Here is a 25,176-nt window from a genome sequence, read left to right as displayed (position 1 = left end):
CTGCCAGTGCTCTGTACCTTGTGCAACCACAAAGAATTTTCTTAGTGCAAGCCAGCGCTTTTCCAAACGTGGGTATGACTTTGGGGATGCTGCAGGTGGGTTTCGAGGAGAGGAGGCAGGAGCGGTGCTCTCCAGCTGGAATGCAGCTCTACCCCTGAACTCAGAATTCCCCATGGCAAAGGCCTAACTTCTCAGCACACCCCAGACACCATCCTAAAGAAAAAGCACCGCTCTTGAAAGTGTCACATGCAAGTGCAGATCTGCATCATGCATCTTGGAGAGGCTCTGCCACAGAACGAGCAGAATGGCTGGAGGAAACCTCAGACCCGCTCTGAGCTCCAAGAATCTATTTGGTAGTAACTCTGTGCAGCAAGCACCTAACGTATATTATACTGATAAGAACAGATGTCACACTTTATTTTTAGTCAGCCTGACCTGCGATCACATGGCAAACACCATTGTGTGAGTAACGAGCCAGGCTAGATTGGAATCAGCAGCCTGCACAGCAAAAGGTTCCCTACAGAGCTCACTGCCTGGATGGGAAGGATCAGAGCAGGGTCTATTTTCTCTGTAAACCAGTAATCACCAACAATACGGTTCCAGAGAAAATCTCATAGGATATCCAGCCCCCGATATTTTTTTTTAGGCTTCTCTTTTATAGCTAAAGAAGGATCGCTACAGGAACAACACAAGAGATGTTACAGCTTGATAATAACTACCATCTTAAAGGCACATTGTTTTCTCCAAGGTGACCACAGCTGCCTTCCTGTTAGAGAAGACTGGCAGAAAAAAACATCCAGCCTAAATAGAAGCAATCTGTACCAATCTGGAACTTCAACATATCATTTCTACATGCCAGCATCAGTTTGCAGTACACTGGGAAAAAAGACATCCTGAAGTTACTCCATAACAAACTCCCCACATTGCCCAAGACCAAGTGCCAGCCAAACTAATCAGACTGACAACTACTAATGTAAAAAGAAATATCTATTTATTTATTTATTCATTCATTTATTTATTTAAAGCCAATAGGCTCTGAAAAAAAATAATCAGAACATTCTAGGACTCTATGCATTCTACATTGGCTTCTGAAACATGAAGTATTTATCTACTGCCCAAATGTTCTAAAAACCCCAAAAGGTAGTGATGCCTGCCCCAAAATAGCTCAATCAAAATGAAAAGCATCCCTATTAATTGGATTAAAGACTTTTCAAACACTGCCATTTAGCACTGACTTTGCCCCTTCACCAAAAAAAGGCCTTTCACCCTATTTGGCAACTGTTTCCAGAAGAATTTCCAATCACCAGTATGCTGGAATTTGCAGCATTGCTATTAACTCTGACATCACCCTTACCTGGAAAATGTTGATCAAGACATTTATGAGCAAGAGTATTGCATATAGTAGGAAAAGTGGCTATTTTTTTTCCACTGATCCATGAGACTTCAGTGTCTTTTGCAGCGTTCTAGCCTGCTGTTGCCTGACCAAAGATTGGAGAAATATAGAAAATACCCATGCAAATAAGCAATCAAACCCATGTGAATAACAAACAGCATATTCAAGAGACAAAGCAAGCTGGCACGTAACAAACGTGATGGAATTGCTGAGTTTCTTCTGCATCAGAGCAAGAGCAGCAACATCTCAACAGCAGCAATGTCTCAAAACTGCCCTGCGCCTCCACCACACAAAGTCCTTTAGTTCACAGATGCAGGACTGCTGGTGGAAAGTGTTACAGAGCACCATTAAACATTTGAAAAAAAAGAAAAATAAAAGCTCTTTTGATGTATTTTTAAGTAATTTTCTGTCCCCTACGTTATCAGACACACCTGGCTGGGTGCAGTATACAAGCACAGTGAAAGCCAGTCCCTGCTGGGAGGACCTTACGGCAAGGCAGACACAGTCTCCTCCTCTTTACGCAGGAGATGGGAAAGTGAGGTGAAAAGGTGAAATCATCTGCTAGAAGTTGTGTAGAAAAACTAGCAGAGCCAAGGAAAGACTACAAGTTTACCAAGTGATTTCCAGCCCTTTCCTCACAAAACAACTATTCTTTCTTTAAAGTTAATAAATTGATTATATTTCGTGTCTTAGTCCTTCAAAACGGTTTAAAATCTAAGCAGAAGTTTCCTTTCCATTATTACACAAGCAAGTTCAGTCAGAAAGTGGACTTATTCTGAAGATCCAGTTTCCAAAATAAGGAATTAAATAAATGTAGGAGCTAAAAGTTCCCGAAGACCTCACCTTGCCCACTGGCAACTCAAAACATGTGGATGCTTCCGCACAGACAGACTTGACTGTATTACTCAAAGAAGAAGGATCGAGATTGTATTTTAAGCAGCCAGAGCTGGAAAAGATGGGATATACGAGAACATAAAGCCAAATGTCACTTCCTAGTAAGTAAGTGAATAGAGAAAACACATGCCAGTTTTTAATCTCTTTAGTTTCTTCAGAGAACAATCTTTTATGTTGTACAGTGCAGTGACAGCATCACTTCTTTGTGAACATGGCAGTAGGCTCTACTGGTTTCTTCATTTTCTGACTCCAAAGAAGGCAGCAGAACGGCAAGTCAAGTCTACTGATCACAGGATACTGTAAGTAGCATCCAAAACTTAGGCTCCAAATTGGTTTATAACAGCAAGTTAAATCCAGGATGCTTTGGACAAGGTTGGTACCTTCCTTAATATGCCATATAAAGTTGCGCATCGGCATGTTAGTTATCTCTTGGCTAGCCAGTCTGACCTGCAACATCGTAGACTGCAATAATTCAAAGCAGCAGATTATCCTACAATAAAAACACAATCATATTCCTCATTAGATTGTTCCAACAGCTACAGGAAAACTGAGGATTCCTTCCCTTTACCTCAGCTACTAAAAAGAAACCAAACGTTACTTGGTTCTAATGGGCATTTAAATGCATCCAAATAACCCCTTGGCATAGGCAGAAGGTATGACTTCTTAAAAACAACCTTATGATCCCTTATTTGAAAAAAGGTTAAACTCAACCAACCACTCTTCAAGAACTTATTCCATGTGTGTGTAAAGAAAAGTGACCAAGACTTCAGCAAGACAGTGTGCCAGAAAAGTAATTTCAATGGTGCTGGCCTTCCTTCCTTCGACACTTCTCAACAGCACAAGGACAAACAAGATGTGAGCTTGTGGTGTGGGGAAGGAAAGAAGGCTAAGAGGAAGAAGTAAATATTTCAGTGCTAAGTTTCACGAGGCTTCTCTTATCCCAGCATAGAGCATTATCGCTTAAAGAGCTCTAAATGATACAGGAAAGAAAAGATCTAAGGCTGCAAGAAAGATTCACACGTTTTCATCATCAGCAGAGGACTTTGGGTTTTAATCCAAAATACCCCTTCCAAAAACCTTTCTCTCCACCGGTTTGGAGGCAATGCCTTCCATCAAAGGGAATAGCTGAGAGTTACTTTGTAGGGTACAATGAGAGGCTTTCAAAGCAGCTGATACTGAACGGTTGTATCCAGTAACTTCACTAGTCCTTAGAACCACAGTCGAAGCCACTGCAAAACCAAAGCTTCTCAGCCAGCCCTGCAGCCTGTCAGCACTTCACAACCCTCGGGAGTTTCATTCCTTAAAGCAATCTTCTAGATGCTTAACAAAAGGACAGTGGGTTTGAACCCACCTCACTTTAAACTGAAGTATTCTCAGACCAAGTGACAGCCTCTTGATTTCCAGCTTACACACAAAGCAGAAGTTTTGAGGATTATTTTTCACTGGAATATTTCTTAATAGAATTCTAGATATCATAGCCAAGTTCATATTAGAAAGTCTCAGTCTTAAATTCCCTAAGACAATTACACAGTTAATTTAATCATGCCATTGTTTAAAAGAAATTAAATGTAAATATTTTGATCTCTACAATAAAACCGCTAAAAGGAAAAATAAGAACTGTGGTCAAACAAAATCTATGGAGAATAACAACACAAGGAAATTAATTCAACTGCGATTCTGAAGATTGCTGGTTAGTTAAAGATAATGAGGAGCTTTACTTCTCTTTTTATATTTAAGATCCATTTTGATATCTGGAGAAGCAGGTGGGATTTGAGAGACACATCTCCAACTTATCACTGTGAATATCAACATCCCATCCATAAGCTTGAGATCCAATCCCAAACCTTCTGAAAGTTATCCCAAAGAAATGTGGGCAGTTTTGCTGCAACTTTATATTCTGCAGCCATTATTAATGTTTTCTATTAGTTCACTCTTAAGTGCCTTAGCATATATTTCACATTAGCTGCCTACAGCTTCACTGACTGCTTCTGATTCCCAGAGTTACCTAGCGGCAAGACAACAGGGCAAGTAGCTGTGATCGAGGAGCCAGCCAGCCAGCTATGGATGAGTTAGCTCTGGATTATTTGCTGCAAAGCAAAGCCTGGATTTGTTCCTACGCTCCTAAAAGGTGAACTGGTCAGAGGGAATACCTGTTCGATACACCAGACCACAAAGTGAATGATTTGCGATAATAAAGATCAGTGACAAAAGGCTTCTTTTCCATACATAAAACAGCAGGAGATGTTTAGGCTGTATTTGTTTACCAGGATTTGTCTTCTCAAGCTGGTACCATCTGTAAAATGCCCTTTTCTTTTGTTCACTTAGGTCCGACCCCTGCTGCAACAGCCAATGGGAGATCCGGCTCTGACTGATACCTGCAAAAAAACAGAACGGAACAAAAAAAAAAAGAGAGAAAGAAGAAGAGAAAGCCTGTTCTTTTTAAAACATCTTTATATGTCTTATATACCGATAAAAAGTATTGTCTTACAAAACCCAAGAACTCATAACATTTCAGTCACAGCCAAAGGAGAGAGTTCAAGCTTCCCCGTCCTTAACTGCTTTAGCTTCTCTCTGTTTTTATTTTCAGCCTTACTCAAGGTCCATCCTGGAACCAGCACAATCGACCTACAAGCATATGGGACACAAACTGGAAAGCCAAATCTACCACTGACTTGAAATGTCCACAACTCCCTTGGTTCTTAAATTTCTTCATCTGTGAAATGGGAACAAGCGCCTTACCCATTCTTATATATAAATAATGATAGTTAGGAGATCACTTATCGTTCAGCACTTGAATCAGAAAAAAGATAACACAGTTTATGTGATACAGATCAAATCAGCCCAGAAAGTAAGGAAGTTAACTATCAGCAGCTACAGTGGCCAGCAAACGAAATAAAGAGGGCATCTATCTGTCAGCAGAGCAGGATTCAAGCTCTAGGTATCCAGGGAAGATTAGGAACAAAAAGTTCCAGTTTTTTTAAAGAAAGACTTCTAAGAAAACATTAAAAAGAGAAAAAAAGCCTAGAAGTTAACACAGCTGTTTCCAAAGCACATTACTGAATGAAGAATCAACGCAGTGAAGGAAAAGAAGGAGAAGAATCAAAAAAAGCAAGAGGTTTAGCACCAGGAGGTAGAACTGTAGGTTCACTGGAAAATCATAGACTGGTTTGCATGGGAAGAGACCTTAAAGCCCATCCAGCTCCACCCCCCTGCCATGGGCAGGGACACCTCCCACTGGATCAGGTTGCTCCAAGCCCCATCCAACCTGGCCTTGAACACCTCCAGGGATGGGGCAGCCACCACTGCTCTGGGCAACCTGGGCCAGGGCCTCACCACCCTCAGCAGGAAGAATTTCTTCCTAAGACCTCATCTCAGTTTCCCCTCTTTCAGCTGTAAACCATTCACTCTCATCCTGTCCCTGCACTCCCTCATCAGAAGCCCCTCCCCACCCTCCCTGTAACCCCTTTCAGTACTGAGAGGCTGCTCTCAGGTCTCCCCGCAGCCTTCACTTCTCCAGGCTGAACAACCCCAGCTCTCTCAGCCTGTCCTTGCACAGGAGGTGCTCTAGTCCTCGGATCATCTCTGTGGCCTCCTCTGGACTCACTCCAACAGATCCATGTCCTTCCTGTGCTGAGGACTCCAGAACTGAATGCAGGGCTCCAGGTAGCAAATAACTAAATATATAATTTGCTCAATAACTAAAGTAGTACCTCAGGTAGGAAGATTCCCTGAGCTTTCCACAAGGCTTTTTAGCTATCACAAAGGGTTAACAGCATCTCAGCTCTACTGAGAACTGAAGTATTAGGAGGTACTCCAGGTAACAATATACTGTTGAACACCAAGGCAGGTAGAAGGCTGGGATTCATACAGAAACCCTACCACCCCTCCTCTCTTGGGATGCATCAAGGTTTTAGAAGATCTCATAATCCTATTTAACTCACACAAAGCAATCCTCTGTAGCTTTACAACCTCCAAAAGACGTTTCTTTACTACACATTGAACACAGAAACCAGTTAACTTCCAAATGATTACATTTGATTCTCAGGTGTCACATTCAGAGGGGTTTGCTCCGACTAGATTTTTAAAACCATAGGGTTTATGCTCTTAACTGTTCTTCCCTACAGAATCCCAGAACCTATGAAGTTTTAAGTGTCCTGGGGAAAAGAGACAGGTGTGTTTTGTTTCGACTACAGAAACTGCCTGCTATTAAACAGAGCTCTGCCCACAAAACATACCCTCACTCAGTTTTGATCCCATACAGCTACTGATCTTAATGCCCATTCCAAGAATTTGCCTGTGCCCCACAACTGAAAGAGTTTGGAAGCAGCTGGGGCAGTCAAGAGTTGCTTATCCCCAGGGTCTGCACTGGGCTATATAACTGAGTTTATACTACTGGGGAAGTAGAATTATTCAACCAAACACAAACCTTAGTAGATTCTGCCCAATTAAATCAAGGGACTGTGGAAACACAGAAGTTGATACTAGAAGAAGTCAATGTAAGTTGAGAAAACTCTCCAGTCCAAAATAAGGCTTCAGCCCAATCAAGATCATGCAATCCAGACACTTGATTGTCATGAAAAGACCAAGGTTTGAAAATGTACAGCTTCCCATCTACCACTATAATTTATAAAACTTCTTCAGAGCACAAGTCTTATAAGGAGCGGCTGATGGAATTGGGATTGTTTAGTCTAAGAAGACGAGGCTGAGGGGAGACCTCATCACTCTCAGCAGCTCCTGGAAAGGAGGGTGGAGCCAGATGGGTGCTGGTCTTTTCTCCCAAGTAACAGGTGATAGGACAGGAGGAAATAGCCTCTGCTGCACCAGGGGAGGTTTAGATTGAATATTAGGAAAAATTACTGAAAGAGCGGTGAAGCCCTGGCAGCGGCTGCCCAGGGCAGTGGTGTAGTCTCCATCCCTAGAGGGGTTCAAAAATAGTGTAGATGTGGCACTTTAGGACATGGTTTAGTGGGCACGTTGGTATTGCATTGATGGTTGGACTGTATGATCTTAGAGGTCTTTTCCAACCTCAGTGATTATTCTTTAACACAGTGCTATGGGACACTAATGTTTGTGTCTCACTGCTTTTGGCTGCAGGGCTCCTATTAATCAATGGATAACAGCACCATTAATTTAGTTGCTTACTACAGTCCACTTACACTTATTGCAGTGAATTAGCACTTGTTGAGTGTTTGGATAACAACATAAGATATAAATGCAAAGCATTATTAGACAAAAATTATAAATAGAGATTAAGTATCTTCAACAAGAGCCATATAGCAGAAAATTCACATTGTGCTCAAGAGGCTCCCTGATACTGTCATAAAGTGGTATAGATGTTAGCCTCTTCAGACAATGTGCTTGAGACAAAGCAAAGGAGCTGAAGCCAAAAGATTCAAGCTGCATCGCCACGTCCGTGTTTGACTCACTGCAAGTCCTTGCGGTTTATGAAGTCACTTCTGCAAAGTGGAGCTTTATAAAGGACACTGAGGGTAGACTGAAATGAGATATTAAGAAGAAATGTTTTCCTGGGAGAGTGGTGAGGCCCTGGCTCAGGTCGCTCACAGAAGTCGTGGCTGCCCTGTCCCTGGAGGTGTTCAAGGCCAGGTTGGATGGGGCTTGGAGCAACCTGATCCAATGGGAGGTGTCCCTGCCCATGGCAAGGGGGTTGGAACTGGATGGGCTTTAAGCTCCCTTCTGACTACGGTAGCTCGTAAATGGCTCTGCAGTCCATAGCGTTTTTTACACTAGCAAAAAGCCCACAACCCATTTTGCTCTTCGCAATGCTGCAAACCTGGAGACCATGTCAAGTATGGGTTAGGCAAATGATCTGGGTTTTGGTCATAGGAGTGTAGTGGATGACCTCTAGAAGACCCTTTTAAGTCCCACTTCCTACAATTATTTTCTGGTTTTTATTATTGTTTTTCCTTTTTGTTTTCAAGAGAGCTGAGCTTCTTGATCATGCCTAACCTGATCTCCTTCTACGACCTCTTAGAGGATGAGCGAAAGGCTGTGGATTTTGTCTACCTCAATTTCAGTAAAGCCTTTGACACCATTTCCCACAGCATTCTCCTAGAGAAGCTGGCAGCTCATGGCTTGCACGGGCATGTTCTCTGCTGGATAAAAAACTGGTTGGATGCAGAGTCCCAAGAGTTGTGGTGAACAGAGCTAAATCCCGTTGGTGGCTGATCACAAGGGCTCAGTGCCAGGGCCAGCTCTGTTTAATATCTTTTATCAATGATCTGGATGAAGAGATTGAGTGCTCCCTCAGTCAGTTTGCAGATGACACCAAGCTGGGCAGGAGCATTGATGAAGTAGCTAAGAAAGCCAACGGCATCCTGGCTTGGATCAGCCATGGGGTGGCCAGCAGGAGCAGGGAAGGGATTGTTCCCCTGCCTTTGGTGCTGGTGAGGCTGTACTTCAAATCCTGGGTTTAGTTTTGGGCCCTTCATTACAAGAAAGAAGTTGAGCAGCTGGAGCACATCTGAAGAAGGGGAATGGAGCTGGGGAAGGGTCTAGAGCACAGCGGTTCTGGGAGCAGCTGAGAGATCTGAGGCTGTTTAGCCTGGAGAAGAGAAGGCTGAGGAGAGACTTCATCGCTCTCTGCAGCTCCCAGAAAGGAGGTTGTGGTGAGGTGGGTGTTGGTCTCTTCTCCCAAGTAAGAAGTGACAGGATGAGAGGAGATGGCCACAAGTTGCACCAGGGGAGCTTTAGATTGGATATTAGGAAATATTCCTTCACAGAAAGAGTTGTCATGCACTGGCAGAGGCTGCCCAGGGTGGAATCCCCATCCTTGGAGGAATTTAAAAACTATGTGGATGTGGTGCTTAGGGACATGGCTTAGTGGTGGAGTTCGGAGTGTGAGGTTTACTGTTGGACTTGATGAATTCAAAGGTCTTTTCCAACCTAAATGATTCTATGATCCTTAAAGGTTTCCTCTACCTATACCACTCCTTCTCTTTTTGTTTTTAAGGTAAAAAATATCTTTCATCTGTATATCAGCTTGGTTTAGAGGCCCAAAACCTGTATATTCCAACTGCCTGACTCATTCAAGGTCATGTGCAAAGTAACCAGCAGAAGCGCTGATGCAGGATCTCCTAGACCCCAGTAGAGGTCTTAATCACAAAGTCATTCTTCACTCCCACAATTGAAAAATCCCCAAACCTGTCATGTTAGTTTCTTGCATCACAAGTGGGTTTTGTGCCGTTGACTCATAGGGACAATGAGTTACTACCACCAGTACCATTCTGTCACACTGTCTGTAATCATGCTACTTTAGGAAATTGCACTGGCAGGAAAAAAGAAATCTTCCTGCTGCCAGAAGCAGATTAATGAAGTTCTCCGGAGTACTGAAAATCCAGCTGTCTTGAGGAAATTCACCCTCAGACTGAACCACGGACCTCAAGGAAGACTGCATCATCTGGGCTCTGTACCAGCAGGAATACAAACATATTGCAATAAGCATGACTAGTTTCTCTCAGCACATCATAGAATCATGGAATGGTTTGGACTGGAAGGGACCTTAAAGCCCATCCAGTTCCAAACCCCGCTGCCATGGGCAAGGACACCTTCCACTGGATCAGGCTGCTCAAAGCCCCATCCAACTTGGCCTTCAACACCTCCAGGGATGGGGCAGCCACCATTTCTCTGGCCAGTGCTGAGAAAAGATGCAGTAACCACAAAGGATTATGGCAATTCAGATGTTGACCTGAGGCACTGACCCAGGCTGCACCTGATCCACATCACTCCTTCCCATAGCAGGTTACACTTTCTAATTATAAAGCAAGTGGAGATGACATTACACACATGCTCTTCCGGCCATCCTCACTCTCTCCTACATAAATTATTCGGGGAAAACTTTCCCTTTCAAATACATAAAAGAAACAGCAAAATGCATCATCAAGAGAAGGCAACTGGTATCTGCAGTACAAATCTGCTCATAACCCTCAAAACTGCTGTTCATCAAGTCTTTGGTAACTGGTTTTCACCTTCAGAGATAGATTTATTCAGTGACTCTGCTTTGCATTTCTTTCATGTTTCCTTCAGGAGAGATTTTCAGAAGCACCTGGAATGCGTCAGATTTGGAGAAGAAAGTGACTGACTGCGTTTTAATTCTTCAGTTTGTAAGCTAAGTCCTATATTCATGCAATACGTGCTTGCAAAGGACAGCTATCAATTTAGGAGATTAGCAGAGCTTGTTTACAGAAACCCTGCAAAGATCAAAATCATAGAAAAAACAACTCTTTCCCTGTGCTGTCATGAGTATAAAAAAAAAGACAGAAAATATTTTTCAAAATCCAGTTTCTTGCCATTTCAGATGATCAGTAATTCAGTAATTTTCTGAATTCACAAAAGAACTCATTAAGCTTCACTTTGTATTTGCATTTGCTCGGTACCCCTGTGTGTAGGTTCCACACCTTAAGGCATTTTATTTATGCTACAGTATTGCTTCAAGGCTGCCTTCCACCATGCCTGATGCTCTGTGTGTTCAGCACAACCTAAAACTAAGTCCTGAAGAGCTCATGTCAGTTCAGACTGAGACAGCAGGACAGGGCTGAATTGTACCCGCAGGATAACTGGGGAGATGAGCAGAGATGCACATTAGAAAGTTCAGTTATGTATTATTTTTTTTATTAAATGACCTCTGCATTTAATTGTTGGGTTTTTTAAACAGCAGTTTCATTGTTATGGTACTAGCCTAACAAGTGAGAAATCTGAATTCAAATTCCCACTCTGCAACAGGCTATCACCTATGCAAAATAAGTTTTCCTTTGTTCATTAACCCTCTATGTGTAAAAAATGGAAAAGGTAACATTTCCAAACCTGCATCAAAGCATTCAGCCTGGCAGCAAAGGGCTCCTCCCTGTACTCCCCACTCTCTCCTTACTGGAGTATCTAACAGAAAGACATTGGCTTCTGAAAACATTCCCCCTCCCTCCATCCATTTGGAACCTAAGAAACAGCATCTCTTGGTAATAAACCTAAGTTTATTTTTATCTTTTGCCTTCTGACCATCACTACTTGGTACCCAGATGGAATTCTGGTGGCAACTAAAGAAAACTGCAGCACACAACTTCAAATTACTGTTGATAAGAATTTGGCATCTCACCTGCCACACAGAGGGCGAAATCCCTACCCCCAAGTAAGCCACAGCTTATGTTAAAAGGAGCTTCAAATAACCAGATAGGAAATTCAGCAGCAACTATTATTAGCTCCTGTTTATACTGTCATTTTTCTTATCAGTAGGAGATTATTTATACGGAGCCCAACCCAAGTGCTTCTTGTTTATCTTATTACAGACACCATTAAAAAAGTTTCTATAAAAAGCAGCTCCTGCATTTAGGACCTGCACTAATAAGTGTTATGATAGGGTTTTGCTTCTTATCAATCATTCCTTTATTTTCAAGTCACCATTTAATACTCTGTTGCTATTTTCCAGTCTGCCTTCTTCTCTCTCCTACTCAAGGCAGCCCTGTAGAACATCTTCCAGATTTACATTTTCGCTGTCGGATTTATTATCTAAATGACTTTCCAAGTTTCTGCTAATTTTATAAAGACTAAAAGAGCCTAAAAAATTCTTCCACTGCAACAGCTGACATTAACCTTCAGCTCTGTGTTTCTCTCTCACGTACAGCCTCTCTCTCCATCACTTCCCATACTCTTGTGCTGCAGCACAGGAAAAACAAAAGGAAAAGCTGTTTAGTGTTGCGCAGTCTGTCGATACAAGGCTGCTCGGTATGCTCTGGAGGATTGTGGGTGGTGTAGGAATGTGCGCTCTGTTGCCATTGTCACGGCAATATTAGAATGAAGATGAGAAAAAAAAGAAAGATATTTCTGAACAAAATTCTAAGTGCCTTGAAGAAGTAGGAAAATAAGGGGAAATGGAAATTTCAAGTAGAAGTTGGGGTTGAGGTTCCTGCACCAAGGACAGAACATGACAAGATACAGAATGGGGATGAATATGGTCATGAGGAACCATTACACTCTCTGATGAGCTAATCCAAGACCTGCAGTTTGAAGACATGCAAATATATTGGTTTAGCTTAAGTTAATTGCTTTCATGTCCAGTTTGGCCAACTTCAAACCCAGCCATAGCGAAGAAAAGGAAGCATCTACCTTCTTGTGGGCTCCTCTGATTTTAACCCACAGGCACTCAATCTCCTCATTGCCACAATCAATCTCGATGGTGCCCAAGTCCTCCCTTACAAAGAGGGCTACCCCGCCTCCTCTCCTACCCTTCCTATCCTGCCAGATGACTCTGGAAGTGGGAGCCTGGGACAATTGCTTTCTGCTCTGGATCTCTGTCCTGAGCTATTTTCTGTCACTCCTCACCACACTGTGCTTTTGAAGGGAAGCTGAAGTTTCTCCCTAGTGGTGCTGAGCACACTCATTAACCTGGTTCCTTTAAACATGTCTTTGAGATTCACTATTTCTTTTAGATAAGCCGTAACTATGTACTTAATCATGGCACCTAAATCCTAGGCATCTGCTTACACAAGGCTCTGGGCTATATCTAAAATAAATGGGCTCCCATAGACCTTCCCACTAAGCATATGGAGGACAACACAGCTCAGCTGCAGAGGGCAATGGGAGGAAGAGATGGGTGCAAGGCAAGCCTTGCAGCCATCTCTGAGAAACTGCATCACATGCAAAATATCGCTTTCTTTTCTTGTTTGAAAGGTCCCTGGAAACACTATTGGGTCAGCTGCATAAGGACCTTTATGTCTACCTGGTTTTGCATTGATTTGGTTGGAAAATAAGATAACAACACAGAGTCATCAGTTCAGTCTTTGTTCTGTCCCACTGACAGGCTCAAGAGAGACATCTAGTAATATTTTCTGCGATCACTGTGCGAGTGCACTCTGGATTCCACTCCCTGTTACTCAGGACAGTTGAGTGGGATGGGTGTGAAAAAAACCCTGTATGCAGTGGATGGTGTAGTTTACTCACAGGAGTAACAGCCTGGCAAACAGTGAAAGCTTCCAAAGGCTAAATGCCAACATAACAAATTTAACAACTGTAATCCAAGACTGAGGATGGAAGGAGCAAAGTGATCAGGTGAAGGGGCTGGTCCTGACTTTCCTACAGTCTGCCTGCAAGGGTATCACGACTGCCCCATGACACTGATCTAATTATAATCAGATCCACTCTTTTTACTGATGCAGACTGTCTTAGATTTGGTGTGGTGACTCTGATTCAACAGCCCTGCATGCAGTAGTCTCACTAACCAAAAAATAACGACGACTTGTTTTGGAAAGACTTTCTCTACATTTTTTTCCCTCTTTGCATTAATTCTCTTGCTGGGGAACCTTGTTGACTTGCTGGTAGATATGAAGGGTGTTATACAGAGCTTGATACAGAGACCATTTCAGGACTATATTCAGGCAAGGACTGTGAACAAGTAGGAGAGAGGGAACTTCAGAGTTCAGACAATTTAAGCAACTAGACTTAACATTAGTACTTCAAAAATTAAATGCTAACATCTTATAAGGTTATAATAGAGTTTGATAAAACATTACTCTCATGATTTAACAGGTGAAATTGAAACCAGGGAAGCACAAGTAATTTTTCTTAAGATCACAGAGAAGAGCTGGAGACGTGCAAGGAATTCTTGGCTTCATAGCTCAAGCACCCATTTCTGCCTTCCTACTTCAACTGCTAGCACGTCTGTGAACCTAGAGCTCCCAGACAGATGGGTTCTTATGATGTTTCGTATATGGAAATTATCATAAAAGAACAACTTCCCTCCTGCTGGTTTGACATTCCTAGTTATCAACGAACTTTAAAAACAATCTACTTCAAGATCTTTATTCAAGCTTGCGTTAAAAAATGAATAAATGTTATAGGTATAACACGGGATTGAGCTATCCGTATTTTATCATCAGGTCTTCATCTTAAGACACGGAGGTGCTGGAGCATGTCCAGAGAAGGGCAACAGAGTTGGGGAAGGGTCTGGAGCACAGGGGTTATAAGAAGCGGCTGAAGGAGCTGGGGCTGTTTAGTCTGCAGACAAGGAAGCTGAAGGGACACCTCATCGCTCTCTGCACCTCCCTGGAAGGAGGCTGGACTGAGGCACATGCTGGTCTTTCCTCCCAAGTAGCAAGTGACAGGACAAGAGGAAATGGCCTCAAGTTGTGCCAGAGTAGGCTTATATTGGGTTTTAGGAAAAATTTCTTCACAAAAAGGGTTGTGAAGCAGTGGAACAGGCTGCTCAGGGCATTGGTGGAGTCATCATCCATGTGGTGCTTAGGGACATGGTTTAATGGTGGACTTGGCAGTGTTAGGTTAGCAGTTGGACTTGATGATCTTTAAGGTCTTTTCCAACCTGAATGATTCTGTGCTTTTAAACACGCTACCAGCTATGCTGTCCTGGACAGGCAGCTTGAACCTGTAAAGGAGCACTAAGAACACCCCACCCCATGGAGAAGCAGTAAGGCCTCGCTACTCTTTGTGTAAAGCTCTGGAGAGACATCTAAGAAAGAAATTATATCACTCTGTTCGCTCGTCCTGAACGTGGAAGAGAGAAGATACAGCACAGAGGGCAAAAAGAGAACTACTTTTTCTAGGTAAAATCTGAGCTGATATGGTCATTCCCTCAACCTCACCTGATTTTCATTAATCGTAACTCAAGGGCAAGTGATTGAAAAAACACAATCTGACTCCAGGATGTAGCAATCCCAGCTATAGCTATGTCCCTCACTATTCATACCCATTTCGTAATATAAATACATACCATATATCTCTCTCTGTACTCAGAGATGCAGATATGCATCTATTTGCTGCATTCAACAAACAATTTAAGAATTAAGGAAAAGCATTCTCCTTTTAAGATAAGAACTTTGGGCTTATTATAATGCTGTAAAATAAAATCTGCTAGCACAAGCCGCAAAAAAAAAAAGAAAAAAGAAAAAGTGATTCACTGGGGAAGTTCCATGATGTGCAGGACAATGGGTCTTAAATCAAAGGCATACATTATCATGACTAAGCTGACAGATCTGCACTGCAATGCAGAAAGCCAAGCAGTATTCCCACATCTGCACCATGCACAGACCTGCACTCAGCCACAGTTCCCCAAAGTGTAGAAAGGACTCCCCGAGCTCTTACCTGTTACCTGTGCAACAACTGCTTGGGAAATTCTCCGATTGGCTAGGAAGGCTTTGATTTCCTCCTTTATCACACTGCTGTCCCTCCTACCAAAACAAAAAACCAGAAGAACACACAAAAAGACAGACAGACCGAAGTGCACTTTGAAGATGCAAACGGCTTGATTTCCTTTATTTTTAGGGGACGAGGAATGGAGAATGTAGGCATTAAAATAGTCAATGTGCCTCACCAGTGGACACTTCTTTTAACAAGTGTCACGTTTGATCAAAGTACACCAGCAGCGGAATGGATGACTCATGTCCTATATAATTCATATTAGGTGCAGCGCTGCCATATGGAATGTACAAAGTTTCATTACACAGGGATGAATAAATCTCTCATACCAGCATAAAAGCCTCAGCCATAAAAATGAGGCACAAAAATAAAAAATAAAGGATAGCATGGTCTGCATGGTTAGCTCCACAAGTGACTATTCACATACAAACCTTCTCCAGCCTTTCAAAGAGAAGGCCCAAAGTAGGAAAGATCTGGCAACCTCTATGACCCCCACTCCTACTTCTTAGCCCACAGCTTGCACAGAATGACCAAGCACCAGTTATTTAAAGCCTTTGTATGATTTTCACAAAGTGTGCAAAGACAGTTTGGAAGGGACTAAAACTATGCTAAAAAGGAATTAATTTGGACGTTGCCCAGGGACTGTGATATGTAGCAAACTGCAACTGCAGTAAATACATACCCTTCCCTATTCTTCCTCCCTCCCTTCCCCAGAAGGGCAGATAATTAAACCCAGACTTTATCAGGCTTTACTATTTGCTAATTTCCCTTCCCTGTCTCCCCTCCTGCTCCAGCAGCATTCAAGGCAGATTCAAGCTTGCAAATGCAAATGCAAAATAAATGCTATGTTGTGGGTTCATTTTTATTTCTGTACTCAACATTCATGCTCTCTACGCCTGCAAATAAAAGTAGTTTCAGTTTAAATAAGCACTAAAAGCATTACCTGAGACTTATTGCATAGGAATCAAAACTCAAAGGAACGATTAAACTCCAGCAACGGGAGCTGCTGCACACTGCTATACTCTATACTCCCCACCTTCCTGCATTACCCCATTATCCTGCAGCCAACAGTAAATGAGGTTGATCGGCTTTTCTTACTGCTCATCTCTAATCCTCCACCCCAAAAGCCACACCTTTACCCTAAACTTCCAAACTATTTCAAACATATTTTCATCCTGGAACTTATGGACCCTAGTTCTCTTACAGGTCCTTCAAAAATGTTGCAATTTGGGGGAAAGAAAAGACATTCCAACATTATGACCAAAATTGTTTTGAGACATTTGGCCTTTCTGCTTATTTCTTTCTGCTGTCAAGGCCACCGACTCTGACTTTCATCCTCACTGGTATAATCCCCTCCTTTAATCTTTGCCATAATGCTGAAAAGGAAGCGGTTAGAAGTAAAGGAAGGTCAGTCCGGAATAAAAGCCCCACAAACCCAACAGGCTCTCACTGAAGACTTCTGCTTCTTCTTTATTATCTGTATTTTCCTGTGCTTGAGTCAGCCAGAGAGTAAATACATACTATACATGCACGACAGATCCCAGTGGAAAATATTAACCAAGCCAGTTCCCTACTCCTCCTATATATGGAAGGAAATACAACTGGTATGAAGTAGTGGAGGAGTCGCCACATGAATTGATACTCAGTCAAAATAAGAGTAGCGTGAAAATTTAGTGCACTAACATGAATTTCAGTTTTAGGTACAGCACAGGATAAAACAATTTGACAGCAAAAAAAGCCTGTGGGATACCCACGCAAGGCCGGGGGCTGTCTATGCAAGTTTAAGAGAGGTGAGAGGCATTGAGATAGTGACCATTAGGGACCCAGCAGGGTCTACCACAGTTCCCACTTTCCTGGTACTACCCATCACTACAAGAGCAGTCCTACAACACGCATATTTCTTCTAATGGACTTCTCACTGTGACTTTCCCAACGTTTTACAAAGACTTCTACTAACCTCATCAGTTCCTCCACTTTGTCATCAATGTCCAAGTCCTCTTCGGAAGCTTCAAAACTGTATGACCTTTGAGCCAAGCTGTTTGCAAGTGGGTAGCGAGTAGGTGACATCTTCCCGTTGAATGCAGACAACCTCTCGTTACTCTCCCTCCCGTTCTGATTAGTAGTGCAAGGCTGTGGGGAGGTGTCGTAACTGTTGCTCGGTGATGGGGACATCCCAGAATGCTGGGTCTGTGTTGAAGCTGTGGCTGTAGAGGAAGATGCTGGGACATTGTTGGTACTGTTGCTGTAGGAACCACCTCCATAGCTAGACCTTCTTCCAAATTTGTCACTATGCTCTTGATCAAGACGATCCAAGGTTTCCAGTGCGTGGAGGATTTCATGTCTGGTCATTCCTGTACGTCTCAGGCGCTGAAGCAGGTCTATCTGCTCTATGGTAAATCTTGGTTCGTCTGTGTAGTGAGACATGGTTTCCAGCAGACTAAAAATAAGGTAAAATGTAAAAGCAAACACTTCAGTTCAATAGTTCTTTATGGTACCTGGGAAGTACCTTATACTCAGGGAAGATGAATTCTGGTCCAACACTCTAAGTCACACACATGACAGAGACGACAGACCAACAGTCCATCTCCAAAGCAGCTCAGCAGGCGACCTCTTTTGAGTTCTAGTCTCACTGTGTGGCAGAAGGGCTTATTTTCTTTGAAGTGCTCAAACAGCATTTTTCTCTTCTACCTGCAATCCCTGCACTTTCTACAACAAACATGCAGTTCATACCCCCTTCTACTTTTTGATAAACCTCTGCTACAGAGAGACTAGGTTCAGTTTTGGGCTCCTCACTCCAATAAAGATACTGAGGGGCTGGAGCACATCCAGAGAAGAAGAACGGTGCAGAGGAAGGGTCTGGAGCCCGAGGGTTCTGGGAACAGCTGAGGGCCCTGGGCTGTTTAGTCTGGAGGCTGAGGGTAGACCTCATCAGTCCCTGCAGCTTGCAGAAATGAGATAGGAGCAAGGAGGATGTTGGTTTCTTTTCCCAAGTAGCAAGTGATAGGATGAGCGGAAATGGCCTGGAGTTGTGCCAGGGGAGGTTTAGATTGGATATTAGGAAAAAAGTCTTTACTGAATGACTGGTGAAGCCCTGGCGGAGGCTGCCCAGGGAAGCTGGGGAATCTCCATCCTTGGAGAGGTTCAAACAACATGTAATCATGGCTCTTTGGGACATGGTTTAGTAGGCACAGTGGGGTTGGGCTGATGGGTGGACTGGATGATCTTAGAAGTCTTTTCCAACCTTAGTGATTCTGTGACAGTGGTTGCTTAGTAATTAAGGCTGCGACTTAATTTCAGCCAGAAATCCCAAATTCCAAACCTTTTGGGCTGAGGCTAGAGGTTGAGAATTTGTGCGTTTTTTTCCTGAAGAAGTTTAAACCAGTTATGACATGTGATTTAGGAATCTCAACTCTTTCTAATCTTAAGAACGAAGAGTTCAAGTTGCCCTAACTTTTTATTCCTACCTTGAAAAAAAGAAGATAAAAACACACCTAGCGGAAATACGAGTGGCTTGCAGGACCAAAGTTGATTTGACTGAAGTCCCATTTCTGATGACAGTAACTTTTGAACCTGGAATGTTCTCACAGATCGCCTGCCCTAACAAGGAAAGTGCAGCACATCCAATTACTACTGAGCTTTCATTTAAAGAAATAAGTCCACAGCCTTTTCCCCTCCAAAGGCCGGCTTCACATGTAGCTCAACTGTCACGGTGGCTCATCAAAAGCATTTTTAACTCCTAAACTTCCCAAGGTGCCAGAACAACGAACAACCTAAGTATTCACTGAAAAGCCCAGAAATTCATTGAATAGCCCAGAAAATCACAATCTGCTCCAGTAATCTCTTTTCCTTCCTAAATCTCCTCAATGAAGATACAAATGGCATAAAACCAACCAGATCACCTCCTTAAGGACTCAAGATCTTGAGAAGAAGGGACGGCAGATGGAGGGCAGACAGAACTTGGCAAAGAGATACAGGCATTTTCCATCTTTCTTGTGAGTCAAGGGTTTATTAAAGTTCCTGCAGGGAAGCAGGGTGAGGAGATCACTCAAACTCCAGGAGATGTGACAGAGGTAATGAACAATCCCTACAAGCAACAGCAGACAAACAGCAGCCTCAGGAAAGTCAAGTAAGAATTCCAAGGACCCTATGAAAATCAAGAGGGATGACTCCTGTCACAATTATGCTAGACCTCCCAGGTACAAGGTGGCCTATCTCCCTCCTCAAACTTTGAAGATCACTCTTCATTTCCATTTTAGCACCAGCACAAAGTACCCAATGGGAGCCAGAGTTACAAACCTTTTTCAATTGCTGAATTCAGGGGTTTTTTTTTCAGAGACATGAAACAGAGTAAAGTAAACCACATCCACAGGTTTGCGGGGGCGTAGTAAGGAAATCTCTTCAGGTAAGTCTCACAACACAGACCCGACTAGGCAATGGGAACAGGCTTGTCCTTGTTGGTCTCTTTGCCCAAGTAACAAGCAAAAGTATGAGATGAAATGGCCTCAAGTTGCACCATGGGAGGTTTAGATTGGATATTAGGAAAAATGTCTTTCTGAAAGAGTGGTGAAGCTCTGGCAGAGGCTGCCCAGGGCAATGGTGGAGTCCCTGTCCCTGGAGGTGCTCAAAAACCGTGTAGCCATGGCACTTGGGGACATAGTTCAGTAAGCATCAGTTGGGCTGATGGTTGGATTTGATGGTCTTAGAGGTCTTTTCCAACCCCAACGGTTCTATGAAAATAGTAGCAAATTAAATAGTGCCCAGGAAGAGGCACTGTAGCACCTACCCACAGTCGTCTGCAGCATTGTTAAAACACCATAACTCTTAGGCACAATTTTAGTCCAGAACAACCAGTGCTCTCCTGACCAATTTGCAGGCTTTTATCAAGATTTTGCATGGAGCAGAAAGTGCAAACACTTTGGATGCAGCCACTCAGTCTCAAGCCTAAGAGTGTCTGGTAGCTTGGATGTAGCCAAGTGGCCTCAAGGCTGAAGAACAGCACGGAAAACTGGCTTACTTAGTAGAGATGTAGATGTAGCGTAGCTGTACAGACATGGTGCTACAAAGCCAGGATGCGTGAAACCACAAAAATGGCATCTGCAGCCCAGAACAAATGGGCAATGTTTGAGAAATGAGAAGCTCCTGTCTGTGGCCTCATCAAGCAAATACTGAGCCCCTTTCATTGTTTCAACAGTGTGCACGTAGGAGAAGGAAGCAGGAGGACACTGCAAGGGGATGACTCCCATCCAAGAAAACGACTAAGAGACAGACGGACTACAGCCACATAAGCACTTTAGTCCAACAGGAATGCGCTGTCCTCTGGACAATTGATTACTGCAAACGTACAAGCCATTTTAAATCTTAAAAGACAAGCACCCAGATGATTCTACTAAAAGGAGGGCAGAGCAGCCAACGCAGCAGTAGACTAGTGACTGACTGGAATTGTAACAACTAAAATTTGGAAGTCACAGCTCAGACTGAGACGTTCCGAGCTTGACAAGGAGCATTTGGAAGCAGACATTGTGTTCTAGGTTTGACCTCTGTGGTGGGGGAGGCAGGGCTGCTCAATCCTGTACTCCAAGCTCTGTGACAAGCGTCACACTGACTTAGTGACTTGCACCAACACCTCCTGCACAGCCCAAAAGCCCCTCAAATCAGCTCCAAGTGGTGTGGTTTTCAAATAGAAGATCTCGTCTTAAACATCTGGCCTTGGGTTGTTTTTCACTACATAAGCCAGCTTGCCCTTCTCTAGACATTAAGCGATTTTTGTCTTTTCTTCCTTGTATTTCTAAAGTCATTTATCAGTCAACACCACATTTCACGTGCTCCAGTGCTTTGCCAAACTGGAGAATCTGATTATCCGGAACTTCCACCTAGAGTTACCTCTACTCAAAATTCCTACTTCATTGATGCTTTGATGTTTAATACTAAAACTTACTTTACATTATCTCATTTAATCTTTAGTTTCTCGCAGACCTGGAAACCCACAGCTTTTGTCCTTCTAGCCCCATGAACCAAAACCCACACCTGACAAAGGCATGATTTTCCAGATGGCTTCAAAAACATCAAGCAACACAGAACTCACCATTTCCTGCAGCAGTTTGTTGCCATGGACTGTCACCCCCTTTAAGTTTTAGGTATGATCCCTAATTTGTGTATTATGTCAGGGCTTAGCTTCTAGATCTGTGTTCTCAGGCCAAATTAATATCCTTCAGTGAATCCTAAATGACCCTTAGTGAAATGCACATAATGAACTGCAGTTCTTAGATGTAAGAGAAATGGTTGATCTTCTTGTCGTACATGGCTGTATGTGGGAAAGAGATCCAGCCACCAGTTTGTCCCGCTTTGGTGCAGGAGGGACCCACTGTGCACGTGCAGGAATTTCAATTGCACAGGGATACAAGGACTGCTGCATGAGGCCATCCTCTCCTGGGAAAATGAGATATGCAATGACTTCCAACTTGTGTTCCAAAAAGTCCTGTTTATCCATGGTCTGCTCCTTAAAAGGCTTGTGGGAAGTAACCCAAGAGTAGCAAACCTACTGTCAGATTATTTAAAATCTACTGGTTTTAAGCTGAAAGAGGGGAGATTGAGATGAGATCTTAGGAAGAAATGTTTTTCTGTGAGGATGGGGAGGCCCTGGCCCAGGTTGCCCAGAGAAGTGGTGGCTGCCCCATCCCTGCAGGTGTTGAAGGCCAGGCTGGATGGGGCTTTGAGTAGCCTGATCCAGTGGGAGGTGTCCCTGCCCACGGCAGGGGGTTGGAATTGGATGGGCTTTAACTTTCCTTTCGACCCAAACCATTCCATGATTCCATGATCTGCTAGTGTTGAGGAGATTTTGCTGTGCTGGCAGCAAAGTTCGGCAACAGCAAAACAATTGGTCACAGTCTTTGTTCTCAGGAAAAGTATTGCTATCATTCTTTTCTACGGCACACCTCTAGTCATTCTCCTGATCCTCTTATTCTGCTTCTTGTTACTTTTGTCATTTGTGTTTTACAAGGAAGAAGAGGGGGAAAGCAAATTAAATTATAGCAAGCCAGAGGAGTTCAGGAGGATAAGAAGCTCTTACAGTAATATGGGGGGGATGAAGTAGTAGAGAATATCCATTAACTAATGAGGTGAATGAAGTGATGATGATTCTAAAACGGTGGATTTACTTAACTGCTTTGTAAATTGATCTTTAAACAGGGTAAGCCTATTAAAATGTTTTAAGAAGGGAAAATAACCAAAGCCTTGTTGAAGTACCAGTTCTAAACAACATTGCTGTAGTTATTCATTAAAAAGCAGTTGATAGTAGGCAATGTTGGAACATGTTCAATAATACCAACTTTTGCAATATTTGTTTTGGGTTTTTAATGGAAAATTCCAAGTTCCTGCAGTTGTTTTCAATAGATAAACTTCAGAAGCATTGTTTCTAGGTTTCACGGCTGAGTAGAAAAGCATATGAAAATGTGAACAGGAATTCAAAAACCCGAAGACTGGTAAGAAGTGTGGTAGAGGCAACATATGCTGTGTATGTGGGTATAAGTAAGGCAGTTTCACAGATGTGTTTGAGACCAGCAGTGAGATACTGCAGCTGGGTTTGGTGTTTGTGTCCTCTTAAGCACTGAAAAAAAAGGCAGAAGCTGGATGAAAGGGTTGGAGTGCTGGAAGAATACCTTGCATAGACACACACTGCTGGGATCACTGACTTCAGTTATCTCGCTTTGAAAGCAAGATCTACGTAAAGTACTAAGTAAAGCTCAAAACTAAAATGGATCAATTTTGTAAACAACCAAATCTGGTCCTTAAAATTAATCAAGATTATTTAGATTCTGACAGAAAAAAAAGGTAGCTTAAAATTTCAAACTGATTTACATTTACTCTGTTAGGCTGGCAGTAAACCCCAAGTAAGATGCCCCCATTCCACTTACTGACTTTTGGTATCTATAAAGCATTGAAATTCCATGCTTATCTTTTGTGGGTCATCCAGAAGGAACCAGAGGTACCCAAATATAAGGAGCTAAATAAAAAAAGAACTTATTTCAACTCCCAGATCCCCAGATATAAAATAGCCCGTGGGTCTCAACCAGCCAGATGCAGCATCGCTCTTTCTCACTTCTTATGCCGCTTTTTGGAGGAAAGGCTGTTGAGGGGAATAATTGCTCTCAATCCCATTGCTTTTCTTTACTACGCCATCAAGACTTATTCAGCCTCTTATTAATTTCCCCCTTTGGATATGGGTTTCCCTCCCTACTTCAGAAGGAGTGGGAGCTCATGGCCAGATACAGAGGTGTTCTCTCTCATCTCTCATCTTCTTGCACTGCATAGAGAAAAGGAAGGAAAATCACAGCAAGGATTTCTCACCAATCATAGCCCAAGCCCCCACAGATATAAAGAATCATTTACCCAACATTAACTTTCTAGATGATGGAACACAGCAGAATAATCCCATAAAACCAGCTACAAGCTAAGTCCATGTCCAATTGAACTTGCAGAAGTTCAAAGCAATTCAATTATCCATTTGGGAATAAGGCCAGACACCAGCCTTAACACCTCTAACACTTGAGAAAATGGCTCTGGACTCTCTAATGATCACAAGAAATCATTTCTTCCACTCTTCTACTCAGTATATACGAGTAGGAATCCAGTATCACTAAACAGAACCTCTCCTGCAGAGGTCCTTCTCCAAACTGCCATTAAAATTCACTGCTCTATCCAATAAGCTCTGCAAAGCTCCAGTCTCACAAAACAAGTTGTGCTTTTTGATACAAGACCTGTATTTGATATAATCTGCATAATATGGATGTGGGCTAGAGCCAAAGTGTTCAGAACAGGATCTTAGGTCTCATAATTGGGTTAAGAATGATTCTGATGAAGTCACATCAACTGTGGCAAACAGGATGGAGAAGAGATGCAACTTCGACCCTTCTCATACGCATACGCTGCTGATCCTGGCTAGGGCTCTAACGGCACTGTGCTCCCCTGGAATGAGTTTGTACTCTTATCTTTTATAGCAACATTTTTTTGCAACATAACATGCATTTTCTTGGTGTCACTGAACACAGCCTTGTACTTTAAAGGAAAGAGCAAAACTGCGAGGTAAACCGGCTTTTCAGGTTATCCCAAAGTATACAGCACAAAAATTACTTCCTACAACTCGTTAACTAAACAAGTGTGTCAACTGTCAGAGTCTTTCTCACTGCTTGAAGTCCTTAGCCTGCCAGTTTCTTCCTGCGTTTAAGCGCATACAGTACCAGTAAGAACTACTCTTGAAACAACTGTGGAGGTGGATGTCCTCCAGCTATTAAAATGTACAGCAGAAAGAGCACCTGGCTTGGCTTTGCCTGCCCAGTTCCCAAAGCAGACACCACTGTAAGGATCTTTGTTCAGTATGGCTGGGCTCCTACACTTCCCTTGTACACAAGGTCTCTATTCTAGACAGCGAGTTAAAATTGATATTAACATTGCTGTTTTCAAACGCAATATAACTTGCTTATTAACTGGCCTGATACTCAACAACCTAATAACATGAACTATTTCTCCAGCTGCTTTCCATCAGAACCAGTGACTACAAAAACTACTTCTAGTTGCCCAGTCTGTTAAGTTTTCAACCATGCTTTATATTATGCAAGCATGTTTCTCTCGCCATACATTTTTATGAGACACAGGATCCAAGCAACGTTTCATTCACTCTTCTTCCTTTTTCTACATCTCACTCTACTGCTACCCATCCCAAAGGATGCAGCTGGTTCTTA

General features: G+C 42.8%; 1 protein-coding gene across 17 annotated transcripts in view; it reads right to left on the bottom strand.

Moving 5' to 3' along the window:
• HMBOX1 (homeobox containing 1) overlaps nt 1–25,176 on the bottom strand; it is a 136,933-nt gene that overhangs the window by 50,632 nt on the left and 61,125 nt on the right. For all 17 annotated transcript variants that reach the window (XR_011336835.1, XM_069850686.1, XM_069850690.1 and 14 more), the window contains exons 3-5: nt 17,400–17,879; nt 15,389–15,474; nt 4,552–4,662 (exon numbers count right to left, since the gene is read on the bottom strand). Coding sequence is in view for 16 of the 17 variants with exons in the window: in XM_069850686.1 (XP_069706787.1) it covers nt 4,552–4,662; nt 15,389–15,474; nt 17,400–17,879 (677 nt within the window). In the remaining variant the exon portion in view is untranslated. The remainder of the gene's footprint in view (nt 1–4,551; nt 4,663–15,388; nt 15,475–17,399; nt 17,880–25,176) is intronic.

The sequence above is a fragment of the Phaenicophaeus curvirostris genome, chromosome 2 (genome assembly GCF_032191515.1).
Source record: "Phaenicophaeus curvirostris isolate KB17595 chromosome 2, BPBGC_Pcur_1.0, whole genome shotgun sequence".
NCBI lineage: Eukaryota > Metazoa > Chordata > Aves > Cuculiformes > Cuculidae > Phaenicophaeus > Phaenicophaeus curvirostris.
This window is presented reverse-complemented; position numbering and strand designations above follow the sequence as displayed.